The sequence below is a fragment of the Gallus gallus genome, chromosome 2 (genome assembly GCF_016699485.2).
Source record: "Gallus gallus isolate bGalGal1 chromosome 2, bGalGal1.mat.broiler.GRCg7b, whole genome shotgun sequence".
NCBI lineage: Eukaryota > Metazoa > Chordata > Aves > Galliformes > Phasianidae > Gallus > Gallus gallus.
Window position 1 is genome coordinate 5,716,617 of NC_052533.1, and position 19,847 is coordinate 5,736,463.

A 19,847-nucleotide genomic window follows, 5' to 3' on the forward strand; every position below is an offset into this window, starting at 1 on the left:
TTCCAAATCCAACAACATCCAAATGTTTCTTTATTGTTTTCCTAATTCAGAAAAGGACATTTTATAAAGCCATGGCTTTGCCTTGGCTCCCCCCTCAAAGTACAAAAAAAAGCATCTTCCTAATCAAGTATTCAGCCAGCCTTCCCCTCTCTAGCTGCTATTTGTTTTTCCTGTCGTAATTCTTCCTCCTTCTTCTTGTGAAGCTTTAGAAGATACTCATCAGGCTCAATTCCTGCCTCCTTTAACTCTGACATGGCTTTTTCCAACCGGTGCAATGTCCGGGCACTCTGCACTTTTCGGGTAACGATGTACAATGTGAACTCCTTGAATCCCATCAGTTTACAGGTGTCCACCTCACAGATATCTTTAACGTCTTTGGTTTTGTCCACTTGGGGGAAGAAAACCAAACCTGACATTTTTTCCAGATCTTCAATACTGACTTGGAATTCAGTCAGCTGGTGACCGAAGCCTATGGGATCATTTGGCACCACAAAAGCCCCCAGTGCCAAAGGCTCTGTGGATGTTCGGGTCCGCCGGGCAAGGATCACCTTGTAGAGGTGGGATGGCACTGCTACATCATCCTTTCCAATTACCTGTCAAAAGAAAAGATACAGGTCTTATCAGTCAAGGGGGAAAAAAAAGACACCGAGACCTCTAAAAAGGAGTCATAAGGCCTAACCACACATCAAAATCACATGCAACATTATGAGACCAGAAGATGAGATGGAAAGCACAATCTCACTGTGACTGCTCGTACAGATGGTCAGGACTGAGCTAGCTGTTCCATATCTGAATCCCATTTTCAAGCAGAAGCTCAGCAGAGAATGGTTCACCGCAAGGCCATTTGGCCACTGGTGGTAGAAGACATTCCCAGAAGGTTCTCAGCCTGTCTCATAACACTACTGACCTCACATTGTACTGTGAAAAACAACAATGCAGACAAAAGGCCAAAAGGTTATCCAACCACTGTCCAGATATTTGGAAAGATCTGAAGCAAGGAGATCTGGTAGAAGAATGAGTTCAATTTAATTATTCCATTCAGCTGCAAACCAGAGCAACTTCAGTTATAGCTGAAACTGAACTGGAACCGAATCTGAAAAACATATTTGGAAACAGGGAGTCAGCCAAGACCCCAGCTCCTTAATCCTCTGGTACAAATCTGTAAGTGTAACTGACACAAAGGGATGGTAGAGGTTCCTGTCATACTGCATCACATAGTTAACACTTTGAGCACTGTTTTTACTAACAGTGGCTCTATACATTTTACTTTAAATTCCTGATCTGATCACTCCAAATTATCTGCTTTTAAACACCCATTTCAAGCCAACTCCAGCTTACCTTCTACCTTCTTTTGTCCCTCTATGATCCTTACACAGGTTGTATTTAACAGCTACGTTACCTAAAGAAGTATTGTTCTGAGGGCACCTGGATATAAAGTACATTCAGTGAGATGCAATATTTTGGAAGAGAAAAATCTATCCAAAGTAAATGCTTAATGTGATGCACCTTTTTCTCCCACATTTCACTGTGATCCAACATAAGGGCTCATACATGTTGGATTTCCTGCTGTCTCTCTCACATCAGGATCCAGAAATTTAACTGAAGCAACAGGAGATGAGGAGGACTTTCAATTCACATGAAACCTGCTATGAACTCACACATTTACAATGCATAAAACTCCACTCTGTCTCAAAAGTTAGTCCAAAGGAATACACATATTGATGACAAATGTAATTTTGCCAGCAGTCATGCATGCATTGCATTAGGCTTTTTTTTTTCTTCCCTCTGCAATATTGCTGAACTGATTCTGCCAGGCTGATAAAGTACAACAGGCTCACACAGGGGAAGTTTCAGCTCTGCATAATCGTGTACAATCATCTTTCTAAACACTGTACTTTCTCTTCTAAAGGCAGCAGAAGAGAAAGATGCAGGCTCTCTACAAGAACTACAAAGGCATTGTGTATTTAAATGCAATCCCATAATACGGTACTATTTGCAGCACTTGCAAAAGCAAATGCTGCTTATTCTTTTGACAGCTTTTGTTAGGTACAATTAAAATACTATTTCAGGGAAAGCAGGAATTTATTTCACTGCCAGAATCTATCACATTAATTGGAAGTACTTTGCAAACTATGCTGGTATATCAGTTCAGTCATGCTCTGTCCATTCGGATTCAGTATAACTCAACCCCAGAAGAAACACTTTCCATGTACACTTTGTTTTGAGAGCGTTCAGTGCTTCTGCAAAAGGTAATGCATTTTTAAAACTGAAATTTGCCTGTGGCACCAAAAAGTTTCTGTCAGTCTACTTCAACTGTTAATTCATTTCAGTTACGAATTTTAGTGCTTGAAGTGTCTCCTACCTCTGCTGCCAGTTCTACAAGTGACAGCTCCTGAAATCTTATTGGACTGAGACTGGAGAAAGAACCTTCAGGAGAAGGGCAAACCCCTAGCAAAGTGTGTTTATTTCATGACTTGTACACTATCATAACAGTAACTTCACTATCATCGTCTCTGGCAAATGCACTCTTAAGATTTCTTTACTCTGTTACCAAAAACAGAGCATTCCTCCCCTCTTCCCTATATGAGGCTGTTTAACAGCACTGCTGTAGTTTATACTTCTGTACAGCAACGATCTTGCTTTTCCTAAATAAAGCTCTGCTTAGACATCTAACAGCCACTGAAACTGGGAAGCAATAAATAAATGCCTTATGCCAAAGCTACTTTCCTTTTCAACAACGACAGATGTCTTGATAGGGAAACGAGAGCTCCTGAGTGTCAAAGCACTTTGCATTTAGCATTCAGTGTGGGTGAAACCAGGGTTACAGCTCCTCAGGATCAACTGCATAAGTAATCAAAACTGACTGACGTACTGGTAATTTTAAAATACACTGAAAACTCAGCATCAACCCACTGCTATACCTGGTGGATTAAAACTGAATTATAAAAATGAATGGTGCTGGAGTGTAACTTACTTGAGAGAGCTGGCATTCAAACTGGGGGGGGGGTGCACGCGATGTATTGGGGGTGGGAAGAAGGGAGCTAAGCAGCATGAAAAGCCCCAAGGGGAGTGAGGGGGAGCGGATTCGTTTTTCCCTATTCACCCAAGAGCAAGCAGTGGGTGATGCTGCTGAAGGCAGGGGTTTCTTTTCTCTCCCTGGAGCACAGGAGAGCCTGCGCTGCACTCCCACCTTCTGCTCACTCCCAGAGCAGGGCAGAGGAGAAGGAAGAGGCTGTGTTCAGCTGCACTGTTCCCTGAAGCTGCAGCAGCTCCCTGGGAGAAGAGAACACACCGAGGTTAAACCCTGCTCCCCAGGCTTCCCTGGGCCAACCACCTCCTCCTCAGCAGCACTCCTGTGTAGCTTGGCACTGCCTTTCCCGGGGCTCCCACATACTTTTTTTTCCCCCACTATGAATACATGTATACATCCTAGGTTCTCCTTAGCCGTCCCGTCTCCCCTTCTCAACACCTCACATACACAAATGTATGTGAGCAGCATCCTCTGCCTGTTGTATAAAAGACAAGAAGAAGGGAGCTCCAACACACAGATGGAGCTGCAGTGAGTGTCTCCAATTAGGGGGTATGTGGCATATGTAAAACAAACAGGTGAGTGTGTGCTGAGTGAACTAGCAGAGGGAACAGGGGATTGAGTCTGAGGACTGAGTGGGTGGATAGAAAGGCTGGGAAATGAATAGAGCTGCACGTAGAATACTTAGGTATGAAATGGAAATGCTGAATGCCTGGAGTGGGTGTGAAGGGAAAACAGACCCTATGCTTATGTAATATTATGCAAATATATATATTCTATGCAAAATAATGCACATTTATGCATAGTATACGAAGAAAGGAAGAAAAGAACGAAAGAGAACTAGTTTGAGAAAAAGGAAGGGCTGGCCTTTGGAGAAAAGCAGCTCTAAATACAACTCTGCTATATACAGGCAATGGCCATACATGTAATTTATGTACTACTTTAGTTCCACATAAGTTCTCTTTTGAGAATTTAAATAAAATTTAAATAGTGCACAGGTTTTATCCCAATCCTCTGAATAGCAATAAACTACTCCTGCCATTACTTTGCTAAGTTCTAATACTGGTGAAGTCATTAAGACGAACTCCAGTCTGTCAAAGGCTGGAGTCCACAATGGCATCCTTTCCTTACCCAAATGGGTGTAGCTCGGCCCCCAGCTCATTCTGCTGGTAGGGGATACCATCAAGGAAGGAAAACAGAGGGTGCCCGACAAAGAATAATTGCGTTGGTTGGTTTCTTTTCCCTGAAGTTCAACACATGTGAACTTCACACAGGATGCATCACCAATAATCTATGTTGCCAACGATTCCTGTCAAAGAAATAGGTGTCGAACACACAGTAGTATTTACACCATCATGCTCTGCAATAAATCACAATCTGCTTTTCTATTGGAGTAGACACAGTAGGTGCAGAGGAGTACAGAGATGCCCCCCATACACAGCCCAGCAGTGTGATTCTGGAAAAGTGAAGTTTACAGCTGAAGCAACAGGTAAGAAAAACAAACTCAACAAATCATTTCCTATTGCCACCTAGAGGATTTTCCTAACCAACTACAGTGGTCCGAATCACTTCTCTGACCTGCACCACTCATTTATCTTGATGCATCTTGATGACAATGCCAAACAGAGGCAGAGAGCATATGCCTCTATTGTAACAGAAGAGAAAATAGGTTAAGATTGTCCATCCACAGATGCTGACTTTGATTTGTGCCAGTCTACCCACAGGCAGCACACGATCTTTCTGCAATCAATGCCCACAACAGCTATCTGTTCCAGCTGAAAAAGAGCAAGTTTTTTAATAGTATATGTGACTCAAAAACACCTCACAAGCTAATACAGCCTAGAAAAATACAGCTATGGCATACTGAAAATCACTGCTGTGCCACATGCTTTCACTCCACACTGAGAACAGACCACAGTGTGAGTTCTCTTTACTCCTGCAAAACCTTCACAGAACCATAGAATGGCCTGGGTTGAAAAGGACCACAGTGATCATCCAGTTCCAACCCCCCTGCTATGTGCAGGGTCGCCAACCACCAGACCAGGCTGCCCAGAGCCACATCCAGCCTGGCCTTGAATGCCTCCAGGGATGGGGCATCCACAACCTCCTTGGGCAACCTGTTCCAGTGTGTCACCACCCTCTGTGTCAAAAACCTCCTCCTAATATCCAACCTAAACCTCCCCTGTCTCAGTTTGAAGCCATTCCCCCTTCTCCTATCGCTATCCACCCTCATAAACAGCCGTTCCCACTCCTGTTTATATGCTCCCTTCAAGTACTGGAAGGCCACAATGAGGTCTCCCCGGAGCCTTCCCTTCTCCAAGTTAAACAAGCCCAGTTCCCTCAACCTGTCCTCACAGGAGAGGTGCTCCAGCCCTCTGATCGTCCAACTTTGCTAAATCTTTTATTTTGCCTCAAGACAAGAAAAAAAAAAAATGCACTCTTAGTTTGAGTTCTTTTTGAAAATATTCCTTCCCCATCACCATTTGGGATACCGAAGTGAGATTTCAGATACTACTTCTCTTTTTTTTTTGTTTGCTATTTGTTTATTGTCATAACTTCTTGGAGCCGCTCTGCTCATTCCCTTTGGTTTTGCTTTGCTCTTGTTTTCCCTGGTGACCTCGTGCTGGCTGAAGCTCTCCCACTGAATTGTCATCTAACACTGCAACATTATGATAATGTCATATTTGGCAAAGTACTTCTTTCTTTTTTATTATTGACATTCTGCAAGTGTGTAAAAATGTGTTATGCTCAGTTTTATTCCCAATTAAGCGTGGACAATGGTCACAAGGATAGGCCATTAAAATGCGTGCAATTCCTGACATCCGGAGATGTTTGCACATTGCTAAAACAAGGAACACGTTGGTTAGAAGTTCTACAGGCTTAAGGAGCTCACAGGGACTGACAAAGATAAAGACAGAAGCAACAAGATTTCTCAGAACAGAGAGAATTTAGTAAGCTTTGGTAAATTCAGTCTCACACTTCAGTCTGTCGATGGGGATTCTTCCTAAGATTGGCCTTCTGCATAATTTTGAGCAAATCATTTAACTGTTCATGCCTGTAGGATGTGCTTTTTAAACTGGAAGAAGGACAAATCTGATATTTGCACAGTGCTAAGGCAACACAATGAAAAATGAAGCCATTTGCCAATGACATCATTTAAGCTTACGGCATTAAATAATGTCACTTTCATGGGGGCAATCAGACAGGAACAAGCGGTTCCTAGTTTGGGTTTTATGGGAAAGTAAATTCCATTTTACATGAACAGTGTAATAGTAGAATATTTATAAGAATAGCAGAATTGTTGCTCTCATTAGAAATTTTAAAATAAAAGTTATTTTCCTTTTATACTTCACTTGTTACAGGTTTCTTACCACTCTGGGCAGCTGTCTTCTTTTAAAAGAAAGGACTCATGAATTTCAAAGTAGTATTTTGCCACCTAGTGACTACAGAACGAAAATCAGCCACGAAGAAAATTAGCCAAAGGGATTTGTCTTTTATCAGTGAGCGCCAGCACTGGCTTGGCAATTATCTGAGATTCCTGTAGAACCTGGTAAACAGAAATCACATTCAATCATGATTTAACTGCCAGCACACACGGAAGAGACGTTGCATCAGAGCATCCCGACATCAAATGCATTAAAGTGATAGCTCTAAAAATTCCCCCTGCACTCCAGTAACCACTTTCTCCCCCCCCACCTCTCTGCATAATAACCAGAGTTTAGAACAAAGCCACCATACCACAAAGACTGGAAGCAAGCAAAAACCCAATCCCCCACAGAACACTGCATCTGGCCATTAACAAAATTAAGATTCTGTCACATTTCTTGTTTCAAGGGCATCATTCCTGTCACCCAAAATAAAACTGCAGCTCTCTCTGAATAAAGCTTTGCTTTGTTTCAGCTGTAACTTATGGCATGATACTGACCAGGCCCATCACATCTTTTACTGTAGATGGAGTATCATTGCTCCTGATATCACCTCAGGCTTGACAAACAGGAGCTTTACTAAAAATTGCTATTAAATTCTGTATAGAGACAGATTGACTATCAGGCAATATAAAAAAAAATCCCTTTGCTATCAGCATAATTCTGCTTAGTTGATTGTTGCTGCAGCATTAACTGCCTTCGCTCTGATTCATTCTGGATTTGTGTTAGGCAGCACTGATTCAGCTGATAGTGTTTTTTCCCCAATATGCGACGGAACTTCATCAGATAGCATTGAGAAGAACTGAGAGGTATGAAGGCAGTCCCAGTAATACAGAAAACACAGATAAAAAAAAACACATTAACAAACTGCTACAGAAATTCACAGCCAAGTTCCCCAAATGTGTGCATTTCAGGAAAACTTGTTATGGCTGCTCTGCCTGCCACTGCCAAATCACTCAGCAGTCTCAAAAAAGAAAGGACAAAAAGAGACAAGAGATCGTAAGGAAAAGAAAAGCTGTGCCTAATAACAGCATTAAAAGACATCTCCACTTCTTTCTTGTTTAAATAGAGTGTGTGTATAGGCATTCCAATGCCATATTTACGTGATGACAGACTACTGCTCCCACACAATTCATTTAGGTTAAACTTAACATGAATTAATACCTAGTCCACTACAGCCCCTATCACCACACTCTTCCTATAACCAAAGAACCTTCAGGAGGGGTATGGTGCTAAATAAAAGCAACCCCGTAAATCTATCCTGCACCTTTGTTGTCTCTGCTCCTCCCATCTTAACCCGGTGTCTATTATTTTCACTTGTACATCATGTCTAAATTTAGGGCTGAGAGAGCTCTAGTCACTGACACCAGCTGATCTAAGATCTAGGCCTCTCAATGTAAGTTTTATGGGATGTGTGTACCAGGCCTACATCCAAAAGGGGTCTGTGTAGCCCTGAGCCCATTTGGAGCAGCCAACAAATAGCAACAGTCCCCAGGCTTATTTCCACCTTTAACAAAAATTGCTTCTCTCATGCTACGTCAGCTAGGAGAGAATCTCTGCTACTTCTTGACTAAGGAAAACCATGAAGTACCATCTTCTGTTTGAGAGGAGCACTGCGTTTCCCAGGGACTTATTTGCTACAGCAATAGATGACAAGTAAGTGTACCTTCTGGTACAGCTGCTGTGCAGCCCCTGTCCAGCCCAGGAAAGCAGTCATTCCATTTTGAAAATTAACATGAGCTCAGGGTATCACTAAAAAGTAGAAGAACACGTCTTCTTCAAGCAATAAACAAGATGTTATATAAATGGTACTTTCCCTCGTCAAGCATAGCAAAACCTTTCTTAATGTTTACTATGATGGCGCAGGGGGAGAAGAGGGTAAGGAGTTGAGCATGACCCAGTAGAATTACTGCAAAATCTGTATTTCAAACTCCAAATCTGCTGACAGAGAAAAATCACTGAAGTGACAGTCACTGGGGAAGAGTAATGTATCAAATGAGACGCTGTCGTTTTGATTTGATCTGGACAAAGACAAAAAACCTGCATCTGCCTCTGCAGTGACACAGAACAGATTTTTCCTGTTGGCATTCTATTTTACATATATTCTCAAAAATGTATTTTTCAGATACCAAGCCTGGTCATCAATCTACTCTACGCAATAAAAGCCACTGCTGGAGACAGATGAAATGACAGATGAAATGACAGAACATATCTGAGGATACAGCAAGTTCAGCCAATAGATAGAACAACGTTGGCATCTAAGGAGTTCAAGGTTAATTCCCTTTCTGGAATTAAACAGCAAATGGTACCAGAGTCCAAGCAGGAACTGGGAACAATGCCATGACCGATGCTCTGTTTTTCCTCTATAGTGATCTAAAAATAACCTTTTTAGATGTCTGATGAGAAAAACACCAGCCTGTAAAGCCACGGATACATATTTCCTCACTTCTTTAGCCAAAAACAAAGAAACTATGATTGAACAGAAGATCTGAAACAAATCAGTGCAGACACATTCACTGTAGTTTTCCTTTTTCCACAGGTCTAGTCCTGAAGGAAGAGAAAAACACCAGAAAGGAGCTCAGCCTTAAGTTACGTTGACAGATTATATGTTGTGAATTTCAGTACTTTCACATATACCACAGCACTTTCCTTAAACAGCACACACAAAGAAAAAGGACACCTTCCCACATCAGCTTCATAAGCTGAAAGAATGAGGACTAAAAGCCTTCCTTTTCTAAGCCATTTGTTTGAACCTAACGCAGTTCACTCCTGAACGATGACTAAGAGCTACGTTCCCTTCCCATTCTGCTGAAACACTCAAGGGTTCTTGGTTTGGGGCAGACTACCAAAATCAATGGCAATAACACCTGAGATATGGTTGAAAAGAACTTCTCTCCAGTGCTTTGACAGGTTATGTTTGCTCTTCTCAGGGTGTGTGATGATACAGAGAGGAACAAAAAACCCCATACCTTTCCACTCTGAACTCTTCCTACAAGAAAACTTTTATGGCAAACAAAGGGATTTATGCCACGAAGAGATTTCAAAGTAACAAAACAATTCACAGTTTGTATTTATTTATGCTTAGGAGTGTACTCCAAGAGGGTCCAACTCAAATAATCATAGAATCGCTAAGGTTGGAAAAGACCCACAGGATCATCCAGTCCAACCATTTTCCATAATCATCCATCCAACCATTAATCATCCATAATCATCCATCCAACCATTTTCCATAATGGAGTCTTTAAAACAACACCCCACACGTACACATGTCACTCCCCCCAAAATTTAACACTTTACTTTTCCACCTGTGGACAGCATTACCTGTTCTTACACACAGCTCAAACACAAATCAATCTAAGGAATGAATTTCACCCTGGGGAGATGACTGAAGGATTTATGAATGTGGCCAAATGGTGAAATGAAAACACAAATCTGATCATTCCACCGATTTCAATTCCACACTGTACTTCACTTTGTAGTTTATATTAAAACCAAAACTGATAACACATTCATAAAAGATCAGAGTTGTCATCAAACCCAGAGATGATGAAGACAAGAACAGAACGGTACGATAATCAAAGCGGCACGGACATTTTGTGCCACTGCTATCACAGTATCCTACTATCAACTTACTATGAATAAAGGCAGTAAGATGCAGTGCTTGCCCTTATTTTTACCTGCAGAACACTAACATTTACATTTCAAAACCCAAACGTAGAGCCACGATCATTTTTCAGAGAATGTAACCTAAGTAAACACTTTCTCCAGAGAAAAATTAGAGAAAGATGACCGAGATTAAATCGAATCAGTACATAGGTGCAGTTTGATAGATGATTCAACTGCTTCCTGGAAAATCATTTTCAGCTATAGCATTTCCAAGTCAGCTCAGGATTTTCAGCTCAATGTAACACTAATATGCATTTTTAAGGATAAAAATGAGTGCAATACCCTGACAACTACAAGGGAGATGATTCCAGCAAGCTCTGTACAAGTCTGGGGAACTCTCAGGGTACCACTCCATGCAGCAGTCAGGCAAATGCTCAGCTCAACGTTGCTGAAAGAGAACATCTCCTGTGCTTTTGCCATGTACCTCATTCTGTTTCCAGTATGCACTCAGCTCCTTTGTGCACTGATGCATCTTTCAACAGCAGTAGAAAAACAAGGCCAAGCCCCAAAGAAAACAATTGAATACAGGTGGTTCTCTGTTGCACTAGTTAATTAAGCACCTTATGGAAGGATCTGACAACCAACACGTGCAGACAAGGTCAAGGACTGCTAAGTATCATAGGCAGTAGCAAAATCAGCCTTGTCTCCTTTAGGTGGCAAGGAACTAAAGCCAGACTGAAGTCAGCTTTGCCACTAACTTATTACAGGACACTGGACACATCCCCTAACTACTATTTATTTATCCACCTGACAATGAGCACAGTTGTTACCTTCCTCACATGGCTGCAGCAAGAGCTGAAGTTTGGAACTACCACGAGGTATGAAAAAGATGTATTATCAGCACTGTACTTTTATGTGCTTAACATACGACTGTCTGGGAAACAAACAAGCAAGCAAGCCAGCCAAAAAAAAAACCAACAACACTGGAACAAAACAAAAACCAAAGCTGTGATTTCATCACAGTCAAGGTTATAGACGTGTGGGTGATATATGGGATAGATTTTAAAGAAAGAAAAACATAAAAGTGAGCATTAAAAATTAGATTCTTTCCCAACTGTGTTCCAAGCTCAGACAAACAGAAATCAGCTGTATTGGAGAAACAGTGCCTAAATCTTGGAGCTGATCAAGCCAGCATTAAAATATCAACATCTCCCCCTTTTGCAACTCTCACATGCCTTTGAAACAGGGTTGTTATTTTTTGCTTTTTGTTTTTTTATAGAAGCAAGCTCATTCATTGCTCCTAAGGGAATGGGCTGGACAGATGTATCACTTGCAAGCTGAAGCTGCAGTTAATCTGAATACTTATTTTCAAGGCAAAGTGTTTTTTCAAGAGGTGCAAAATACTGTATTTATTATTTGCATTACGCTAGCTAGCATCTAGCAACTGAAAACAACAACATGTCATTACAGTAGGGGCAGAAGAGTGTAGTAAGGCCTTTTAAAACCTTACTATGCTTAGATCCTTCAGATGTGTGAACACATGCTTATAAAGACTAAATCAAGACAAGTAACCATAAATTCACCTCTCAACATGATGGCCTCTCCTGTTTGTCTGTCAATCAATGCTCCTTTCTAGAGCCTGTGCATGATGAAATACAGACCTTCAGAGTATTCAAAGCAAGCAATAAAAATGGGAAGGTAGCAATATCCTGGATAAGCAGTTAGACTGTATTCATCTAATGCCTCCCAAATGAATGAGGCCTTGTAATTGATGCTGATATTCTTAGATGGGTCTTTGCAACTGAGATTTAAAGTGATGCATATGGGGTATCAACAAGCGGCTGCTTTTGAAACTGTCTTTAGTGGAGCACATGCACTGTGCAATCACTGCTAACCCAGCAACATACGTACCTACCTGGTATGTAACACTCTTCTTTCCATCATCGTTTGTTTGAGGCAAGGTCAGAGGTCCAGAAACCACCCAAACATCCTCAAATCTTTCCGTCAATTCCCGACAATACATTTCCATTCTGAAACACATTTGTTAAACGATGAGATTCTTAGTTCAAATGGCTCTACCACATTACTGGATTGGCGCAATTCCCCCAAGGAATCAATGTCCTGCAACAGACAGTTCTTTCTGTAGAATCATAGAATGGCCTGGGTTGAAAAGCACCACAATGCTCATCCAGTTTCAACCCCCCTGCTATGTGCAGGGTCGCCAACCACCAGACCAGGCTGCCCAGAGCCACATCCAGCCTGGCCTTGAATGCCTCCAGGGATGGGGCATCCACAGCCTCCTTGGGCAACCTGTTCCAGTGCGTCACCACCCTCTGTGTGAAAAACCTCCTCCTAATATCTAACCTAAACCTCCCCTGTCTCAGTTGAAAACCATTTCCATTCGTTCTATCACTGTCCACCCTTGTAAACAGCCATTCCCCCTCCTGTTTATACACTCCCTTCAAGTACTGGAAGGCCACAGAGAGGTCTCCCCAGAGCCTTCTCTTCTTCAAGCTAAAGAAGCCCAGTTCCCTCAACCTTTCCTTACAGGAGAGGCGCTCCAGCCCTCTGATCATCTTAGTGGCCCTCCTCTGGACCCGCTCCAAAGAACTTATGAAAATTCCCACCTGACATTTTTGCTAAGTCTACTTAATGCTTTTTTGCATAAAACTGATTAAAAATTAAGTACTTTCTCCTGAAATACTAACATCATTTTTGTTTTCTAAACTAGCTAATTTATATTGTAATTTACAGAATAAAGTACTCCTCCAAATAAAAAAAGCACTTCTAGATCCCACCTGTATTTTATAAAATGGGAGATTATAGCCTCATATTGACCTAACATCCCAAACACTACAGAAGTCACGTTAAGAGAGTTTTATCTCCTTCTCCCTCCTGTTCTTCAAACCCATCACTTGGGCCACCTTCAGAACTCCTCATCTGTTCCTAACTCTGAGAAAAACCTCACAATGCAGAATGAGCAGGAATGAGACCTTCCTTCCTTGGTGATAGTGAGCTGCCATGTGATAAGCCAAAGCACTGACCACAAGCTACATTTTTTTGCTGTCATCAGCTTTGCTTCCAAGCACCCAGCTCTCCTGTCTGTCTGACCATGTGGCAATACAAACACCACCTGGCATAAGGGAAGAAGGGGAATAAATGCAACAAGGGAACAGATTGCTGTTAGCAGCAGCAGGGACAGAGATCAAACAGAGATCACGAAAATGCACTCAGAACGGAAATTGACAGTGAGACACCACAATAGAAAGGAATCTGCCTATTGGAAAGAAAAGAACAAGGAGTAAATACTAAGGTGCATTTAGACCACATCATCAAATGAATCTAACAGCTTACTATCTGACAGCTTCCTGAAAGACACAGTCCTGCTCTCACTCCTTTCATACTGCTCCCCTTGCCTGCCCCACCAGAACAGTCCTGCTGCATCTTCCACATTTGCTGTGGCATTCATCTCACCAGTTGATCCAATCTTCTAATCTTGTAGAAAGGTAACCAACCAAACGTGATTGAGCTTAACTGAGTTAGTAAATAGAGTCAACTCACCATAGATTCAGAGAAGACTCAGGGCTGGAACAGGGGAAAAGCAGCAAAAACACATGGCTGGAGGGCAAACACCACTTCAAAAAGCAACAGACTGTTAAACTAACTAAGCTGTCTGTGCTTCAGAAGACAATTCAAGAAGCAAGGAATTAAAAATAGAGAAAGGAAGAGAGTACTAAAGCCAGGAAGGATACAATACGTGACACACAGTATTCTCAAAACCACACAGCATTAAAACAAAGCAAGTGACAAAACAAATGGCACAAATACCTGTTTTGTGGATTTAAACTGTGGGGACAAGGCACTGATGCTGGCAGAAAGTGCTAACAGCAGCTTAAATTGTGGGGCTGACAGTGCCAGGGGAAATTCTGAAACGCTCCCCATTATTTCCTGATCAGGCACTGATTCTGCTCAAGAGAAATAAAGAGTGATTCCAGCCCTAAATTGGTTCAAACACCTAGCATTGGTATAAGGAAATGTTATGCTCAAATACTTGGGGTGTTAAAATAATACAAAAACATCTCTTAAAATGTTATTGCATTTTATTTGTCTATAAAAGAGTATAACCTTACTGAATGCCTCATATGATTTTATATGCATTCTTGTAAAATTGGAATGCACTGTGTTGTTGAATGGTGATGCATTTTTAATAGACTTTTAGTACAATGCTGTACATAATTTTGCTAACCTTCCCTTGAGCAAACCTTGTAAAATTCATCATTTTCCTCTCCTGTTTCCAAGTCTTTGCTTTCCAAGTCCTACACGAGAAGCACAGAATGACTTCTAGTTCTGTTAGTGTGGGTTTTTTTCTGCTTCAGGAAAGGAAAGAATAAAAATCTTACACACGGAAAGATTTATCTTCCACTCACTCCACTTCAAAGCTGATCCAGCCAACGTTCACAAGACACAGAGAACTTTGCCTGACCACCCCTTGGAAGCCAGCTTTCCACCAAACACCTGAGCTGTGACCTCAAGAAGTCACAGCTCGGGAGGGTGCACTCAGTTCTTCTATTCAAGGTCAACAAATGTCCTCATAGTCTGATACTGGAAGCACTCCTTTTCGGGAGGGCAGTGGAGAGGAGAGAGATTAAAACTAGATCTAAACATCTAAACCCCCTTGCTCACTTTTACTGAGCTTTCCTTAAGGACAGAGAAGTTAAGCCTGACACCTCCACCCACATCAGCCAGCATAGATTTTATTCTGAATACGCAGAGATGGTTGACATGATCTCTACAGATAGCCCATAAAATGCTTTAGAATACTTTGACAATGAGGAAGCTTTATAAATGCAACATTTCGGCCTGATGCTTTTCACTTAGTTCTCTTATAAGTAACTTCTCACCTGTTCCAAAATCCAGCATTATTTTCATAGTTCTGAGGCACAATGTTAGAGAGATAAAACGTTTCAGCCATCGCTCTCTGCATAAAGAAAGAAAACAGTATCATTTCATTGAAACATCTGAGCTGTAAATACACCTCAGAAGCTTCTGGATCAAACCATTTCTACGTAGTACATTCTTAACATTATCAACATAAAAAACCTAAGTCAGAATATCTAAAAAAAGAGATTTGGACTAAGAGGTGCATAACCTACGTGCAAAAAAAGAGAGCTCAACAGCTGCACTCACACAAGAAAGTATGGGAGAAACCAATCCAAAACCTTAGCCCAGAATCTTCACAGGTTCTATGCTTGTCAATGCTTTTCAGATATTTCTTGATCAAAGCAAAGGGGCTGACAGAACTGCTTAGAATAACAGGCAAATGCAATCTGCACTGATTGAGCTGTGGAATTAAGGTTTTGTAACGCTGCTTGTATTGACTGTATTATGTCAGTGCACTTCAAACCAGGAGGAGGATCATTCTCTGCAGTTAGCTCACCTGCTAGAGCTCCCCAGGTATCACAAATAACCACGCAAGGACACTTCCAGGAGGAATAAAACGAGTGATTCTTTCATCCACCCCATGCCACTGTGCCCCAGAGTGCAGAGCAGAAATACAAATTCAAACTGCTACTTAATTGACAAATTGCCTGCATTAGGCACATTTCACAAGAGGATCCAATAAATCCAAGCTGCTTTGTTCGGTGGCCAAGGCATTAGGGCATGCCTTTCTTACAACTCAAACAAACGGCAGGTGAAGACGTTTTATAGACTGAAAGAACTATGGCAAAAGAAGGTTCTAATTCACCTCGTGCACACTGCCAGAAAGGAAAAAGCTTTGTAAATCATCCAGTCAATCCTCTTGCCAATGTGGGATAGTACTTAACAGTACATTTGCACTGCCCAATCTAGTCTTAAATGCTTCAACACCTGTTGGCCAGAATGAAGTCATCTTTCCTTGTCTCCCTTTAACCTAAGCTTCAGAGGATACTTCTGTGGTTTGGCTGGTGAACATTCTCACCTTTGTTACACTGACAATGTGATATACAAGAGGATGAGGAGACTTGTTCAACACTATACAGTACAAGACATTGATCATCTCTGCCAGACACGCTAACCTAGGTCTGATTCAATGCAGAGAGGTATGTCAGCACAGGACAATTAGGGCACTCAATGTAGACACCCAAAGTACACTGAGAGCATCCTACATCCTACTCAGGTCAAGAAGAGTCCAAGTTGAGATCTGTGTTTCAACGAAGAGACCACATTCCATCCCACAACAAACAGCAAACAGAACACGATACATCACTTCTAAGGGTCACTTGACCCTTTCTGACAGAAAAAGAAACAACCCCACAGTTTAAAAAAAATAAGACAAAATTCCTACTGTTGAAAATTTGTTATCTCCTGCTGGTGCCATGTGTCCTCGTGACCACCCACTCCCAAGGTAGTCTTCATTGACAGCACTGAACATCAGAGGGATGTTAGGATCTGGTCTGAATTTACAGTGCCTTCGGTCTGCGTTGCCTAAGGAATAACACACTCGATTGTTATCATTAAGTTAACAAAAACATCTCCCCAAAACACCCACATTTAAGGACTCAACCCTGTTTGAACTGATTCTAGATGAAGTATTTTTCTCCTCAAACATAGAAGAGAAGGATTCTCCTCACAAATCTCCGCTCCAGTTCTACGTTCTTCCCCACAACTCTTCCCTATTTTCCCAGCTACAGACTCACTAAGGTGCCTTCTGTTTTACAGAGATAAACAAAAGCGAAACAGTTTAGCCTTACCATAAAGGCAAATGAACGTTAAAGGTAAGACTGTTAAAGACAGAAACCAGTACAGAAACTCTCTTTAGGACCGCAAAGCTACACAGACCCTCACCAGTTCCATTTTAATGTCTGAGCAAACTACAAGCATTTCTTCATCTTCCAAGTCTAGCCTGGAAGTAAAATGGCTGTGTTTCAAGAAAGTTACAGTTGGTAAAAGAAATTAACCCAATCAAAAGAACATTGTTATTTCTTCTTCACATGCACGGAACTAAGTGAAGAGCTCTCCTGTTCCTCTCCAGGATTCCTGTGATGCCTCTCCAGATATTTGGATGAAATGCACAAAAATGACTATGCCCGAGCCTTTTGATGCCATCTATCTTTTGAGATAGAAGGAAGAAGCTCTCACTTCTCATCATATAATCTAAAAACACAATGTTTTTGTGGCAAATGCAGCACTGAGTTATGCCTCAAATCTCAGTTTCAATAGTTATCAAATATAAATCTCGAGCTGAATGCCTCAAGATGTTTAACTTCAATTTGCTGTTTGCTGCGTCTGATCACTTGGAAAGCATTTTAACAATTCGATTGTTAAGTCCCACTTGAAAGTTAGCCTGGAATTACTGCTTTCTTCTCAGAAAGAAGTGGAATCAATGCTACTTAGGGGTTGGCCATAAATATTTTCAGAATCACCATTTTAATTTTGAGAGGTAATTCGAAGACAATGATTAAGATATATTTAGAGAGCTACTGCTTTCATAAAACATTTTACAATTACACAGTTATCTCCATTATTAATATTTGCTGCATAAAAACTGAACTAATGCTATAAACTTAATTTATAATGACTGTATGCCATTCATATTTCATTCAGCTCTGACAGCAAAAATCACTGAGCATTTGTCTTGCATAAAGAACGAGGGAGAGTGTATTAGATAATGCACATAAGAAAACATAGCAGAACTGCAGGGAAGTAGGTAATGACTGCAGGGAGTAGATATGCATTATCTGGCTTTGAACAATTGTAACTGTTGATGCCCTCTGCTCCATTTTCATCTCAAACACACATTCCTCTCTTCTTCCCATTCTAAGCAAACCTCTTCAAGACCTACAGACAAAACTGTCTAGCTATTACAGGCATTGACTCATGTGGGGCAGTACCTCAGCTGACACAGACTGGCCCACTGAACTAACTACACGAGCTAAGGAAGGGAGAGCAATTCCGTGGACTTCAGCAACAAGACAGAACTTTACAGTTCTGAATCAGATGAGAAAAGTTTAATTTTCAGCTTCATTTCCTTTGCATTCATTTTGAACAGATGGAAGCTTCATTCCTGCAACATGTCTTAGAGTGTTTACACTGACACAGCTATGTTGATCTGGTGCTTTCTCACTTTCACAGAATTTCTCGCTGAAAGTAGCTGTAGTTCTTAGAACCATACAATCATTCAGGTTGGAAGAGACCTCCAAGATCATCCAATCCAACCATCTACTCCTCTCCACCATGCCCACTGGCCCACGTTCCCTCAGTGCCACATCTCCTTGGTTTTAGAACACCTCTGGGGATGGTGACTCCACCACCTCCCTGGGCAGCCTGTGCCACTGCATCACCACTCTTCCAGAGAAGAAACATTTCCCCATCTCCAACCTGCACATCCCCTGGCACAACTTGAAGCCATCACCTGAGAAGAAACTGACTCACCTCTTCTTCGTTAGCCCCTTTCACATGCAACCCTTGGGCTGAATGTGTCTTGCAGGCCTCAGGACACTGCAATGCACAACACCAGACTAATGCAAACAAGCAAACGAAGTGCCATATCCCTTTTAATTTCACTATCAACATCAACCTTAACACTGTAAAGGAGCTGACACCCACCCAGAGGCCCACTGCCTCTCATAGGATCCCGAGCGGGAGGAAAAATCCATATCCAGAGATCACTACAAGTTTCTTTCCCCCAGCACGTTCCTGGGCCCACCTTCTTTAGACTGCAAATCTCATTCCAAGCAGCACAAATGAAAGGAAATAAAGACCCACATACCCAGCATCTTCTGTTTTGAAATATGTTCGATCACCCATCTAGGCACCCGTTTTGCCTGGTCATAAGACAGCGCATGATTTGTGTAACATCTGGTCTCTGTTCCAGCTTCAGGGAACCCGTATTTTTCCAGCAGAGACTCTTCTACTGGTTCTAAGGAGAAAAATAAACAGAAAGCAACGTGAAGGTGAAACGTGATCAGAAACGGGACAGCAAGAGATGCATCTCCGTGGCTATAAATGTGCTGCACGGGAAACTGCTTGAGATTACTGACACAGTTACACGCGGCCAACCCACCCCACCGTGCCCACATCCCTCAGTACCACATCCCCACGGCTCTGCAACGCCTCCGGGGACGGTGACCCCCATCAGCCGGGGAAGGCCTCTCCGAGGAGAGCGCTGCGGGCTCCCCTCAGCCCACAGCTCTTACCCTCGGGCAGGGCTCGCTCGGGGCCCGGCTCTGCTTGGTTCTGGCTCCGGAGGAGCCGCCACGCGGCCCAGCACGAGGCGGCGGCGCCCGCCGCGGCCCCGCAGATGAAGCCGCCTAGGAAGCGGCGGTGGCGGGGCACGGCCGCCATGGCGGAGGGACGTAGGGAGGCGGTGCTGCGCTGCAGCGCCCTCTGTCTGCCCGCCATGGCAGCGTCAGCTCAGTTTCACTCCGCCACAGCAGCGCGCCGGTAACGAGGAAAGAAGGGAGTTCCTCGAGAGCTGTAAATAACGCAGAGGAATAACACAGCAGGAAATTAAACAGCCAGATTAGTGCTAGGTTTTCCTCTTCTATGAGCACTCCTTCCCCCCCAAGAAGCCAAAAAAAAAAAAAAAAAAAACCAAAAAACTGAGCAATGGAGCAAAGGAAACCACCAATGTATGATGGCTAGGACCTCCTCCCATCACTTGCTTGAAAGATCAAAAAATGGTTTGGTTGGAAGGGACCTTGAAACCCCTCCAGTTCCAGCCCCGGCTGTGTGCTGCCTGCCCACAGCTCAGGCTGCCCAGCCCGGCCCCGAGCACCTCCAGCTCTCTGGGCAGCAGTGCCTCACAG

The 19,847-nt window shown here is 42.4% G+C and overlaps 2 protein-coding genes across 4 annotated transcripts in view; both read right to left on the reverse strand.

Annotated features, from left to right (window-relative positions):
- The window catches only part of ACVR2B (activin A receptor type 2B), a 125,940-nt gene continuing 106,093 nt past the window's right edge, over positions 1 to 19,847 (reverse strand). Inside the window, exon 11 of the mRNA NM_204317.2 lies at positions 1 to 19,847. This exon is cut by the window's right edge and continues 9,866 nt beyond it. The gene's annotated coding sequence lies outside the window, so the exon portion shown is untranslated.
- EXOG (exo/endonuclease G) lies at positions 8 to 19,491 on the reverse strand. 3 transcript variants are annotated; one of them, XM_418536.7, is made up of 6 exons: positions 19,236 to 19,491; positions 18,809 to 18,958; positions 16,385 to 16,524; positions 14,961 to 15,037; positions 11,975 to 12,089; positions 8 to 593 (listed from the first exon to the last, which is right to left on the reverse strand). In XM_418536.7, the coding sequence occupies exons 1-6, from the start codon at positions 19,438 to 19,440 to the stop codon at positions 132 to 134; spliced, it is 1,149 nt and encodes a 382-aa protein (XP_418536.2). In that variant the 5' UTR covers positions 19,441 to 19,491; the 3' UTR covers positions 8 to 131. The 3 variants fall into 3 exon arrangements, with proteins under 3 accessions (XP_418536.2, XP_040551576.1, XP_040551577.1); XM_040695642.2 differs by lacking the exon at positions 8 to 593 and adding an exon at positions 913 to 1,093; XM_040695643.2 differs by lacking the exon at positions 8 to 593 and adding an exon at positions 5,378 to 9,000.

Excerpts from the sequence above, each read along its gene's own strand:
- EXOG (XM_418536.7), bottom strand. The coding sequence starts at position 19,440 with ATGGCGGGCAGACAGAGGGCGCTGCAGCGCAGCACCGCCTCCCTACGT. Across the intron at positions 12,090-14,960 it reads AATGCTGGATTTTGGAACAG|AATGGAAATGTATTGTCGGG; the intron begins GTGAGAAGTTAC and ends AATGTGTTTCAG. Across the intron at positions 594-11,974 it reads AGAAGAGTGTTACATACCAG|GTAATTGGAAAGGATGATGT; the intron begins GTAGGTACGTAT and ends TTCTTTTGACAG.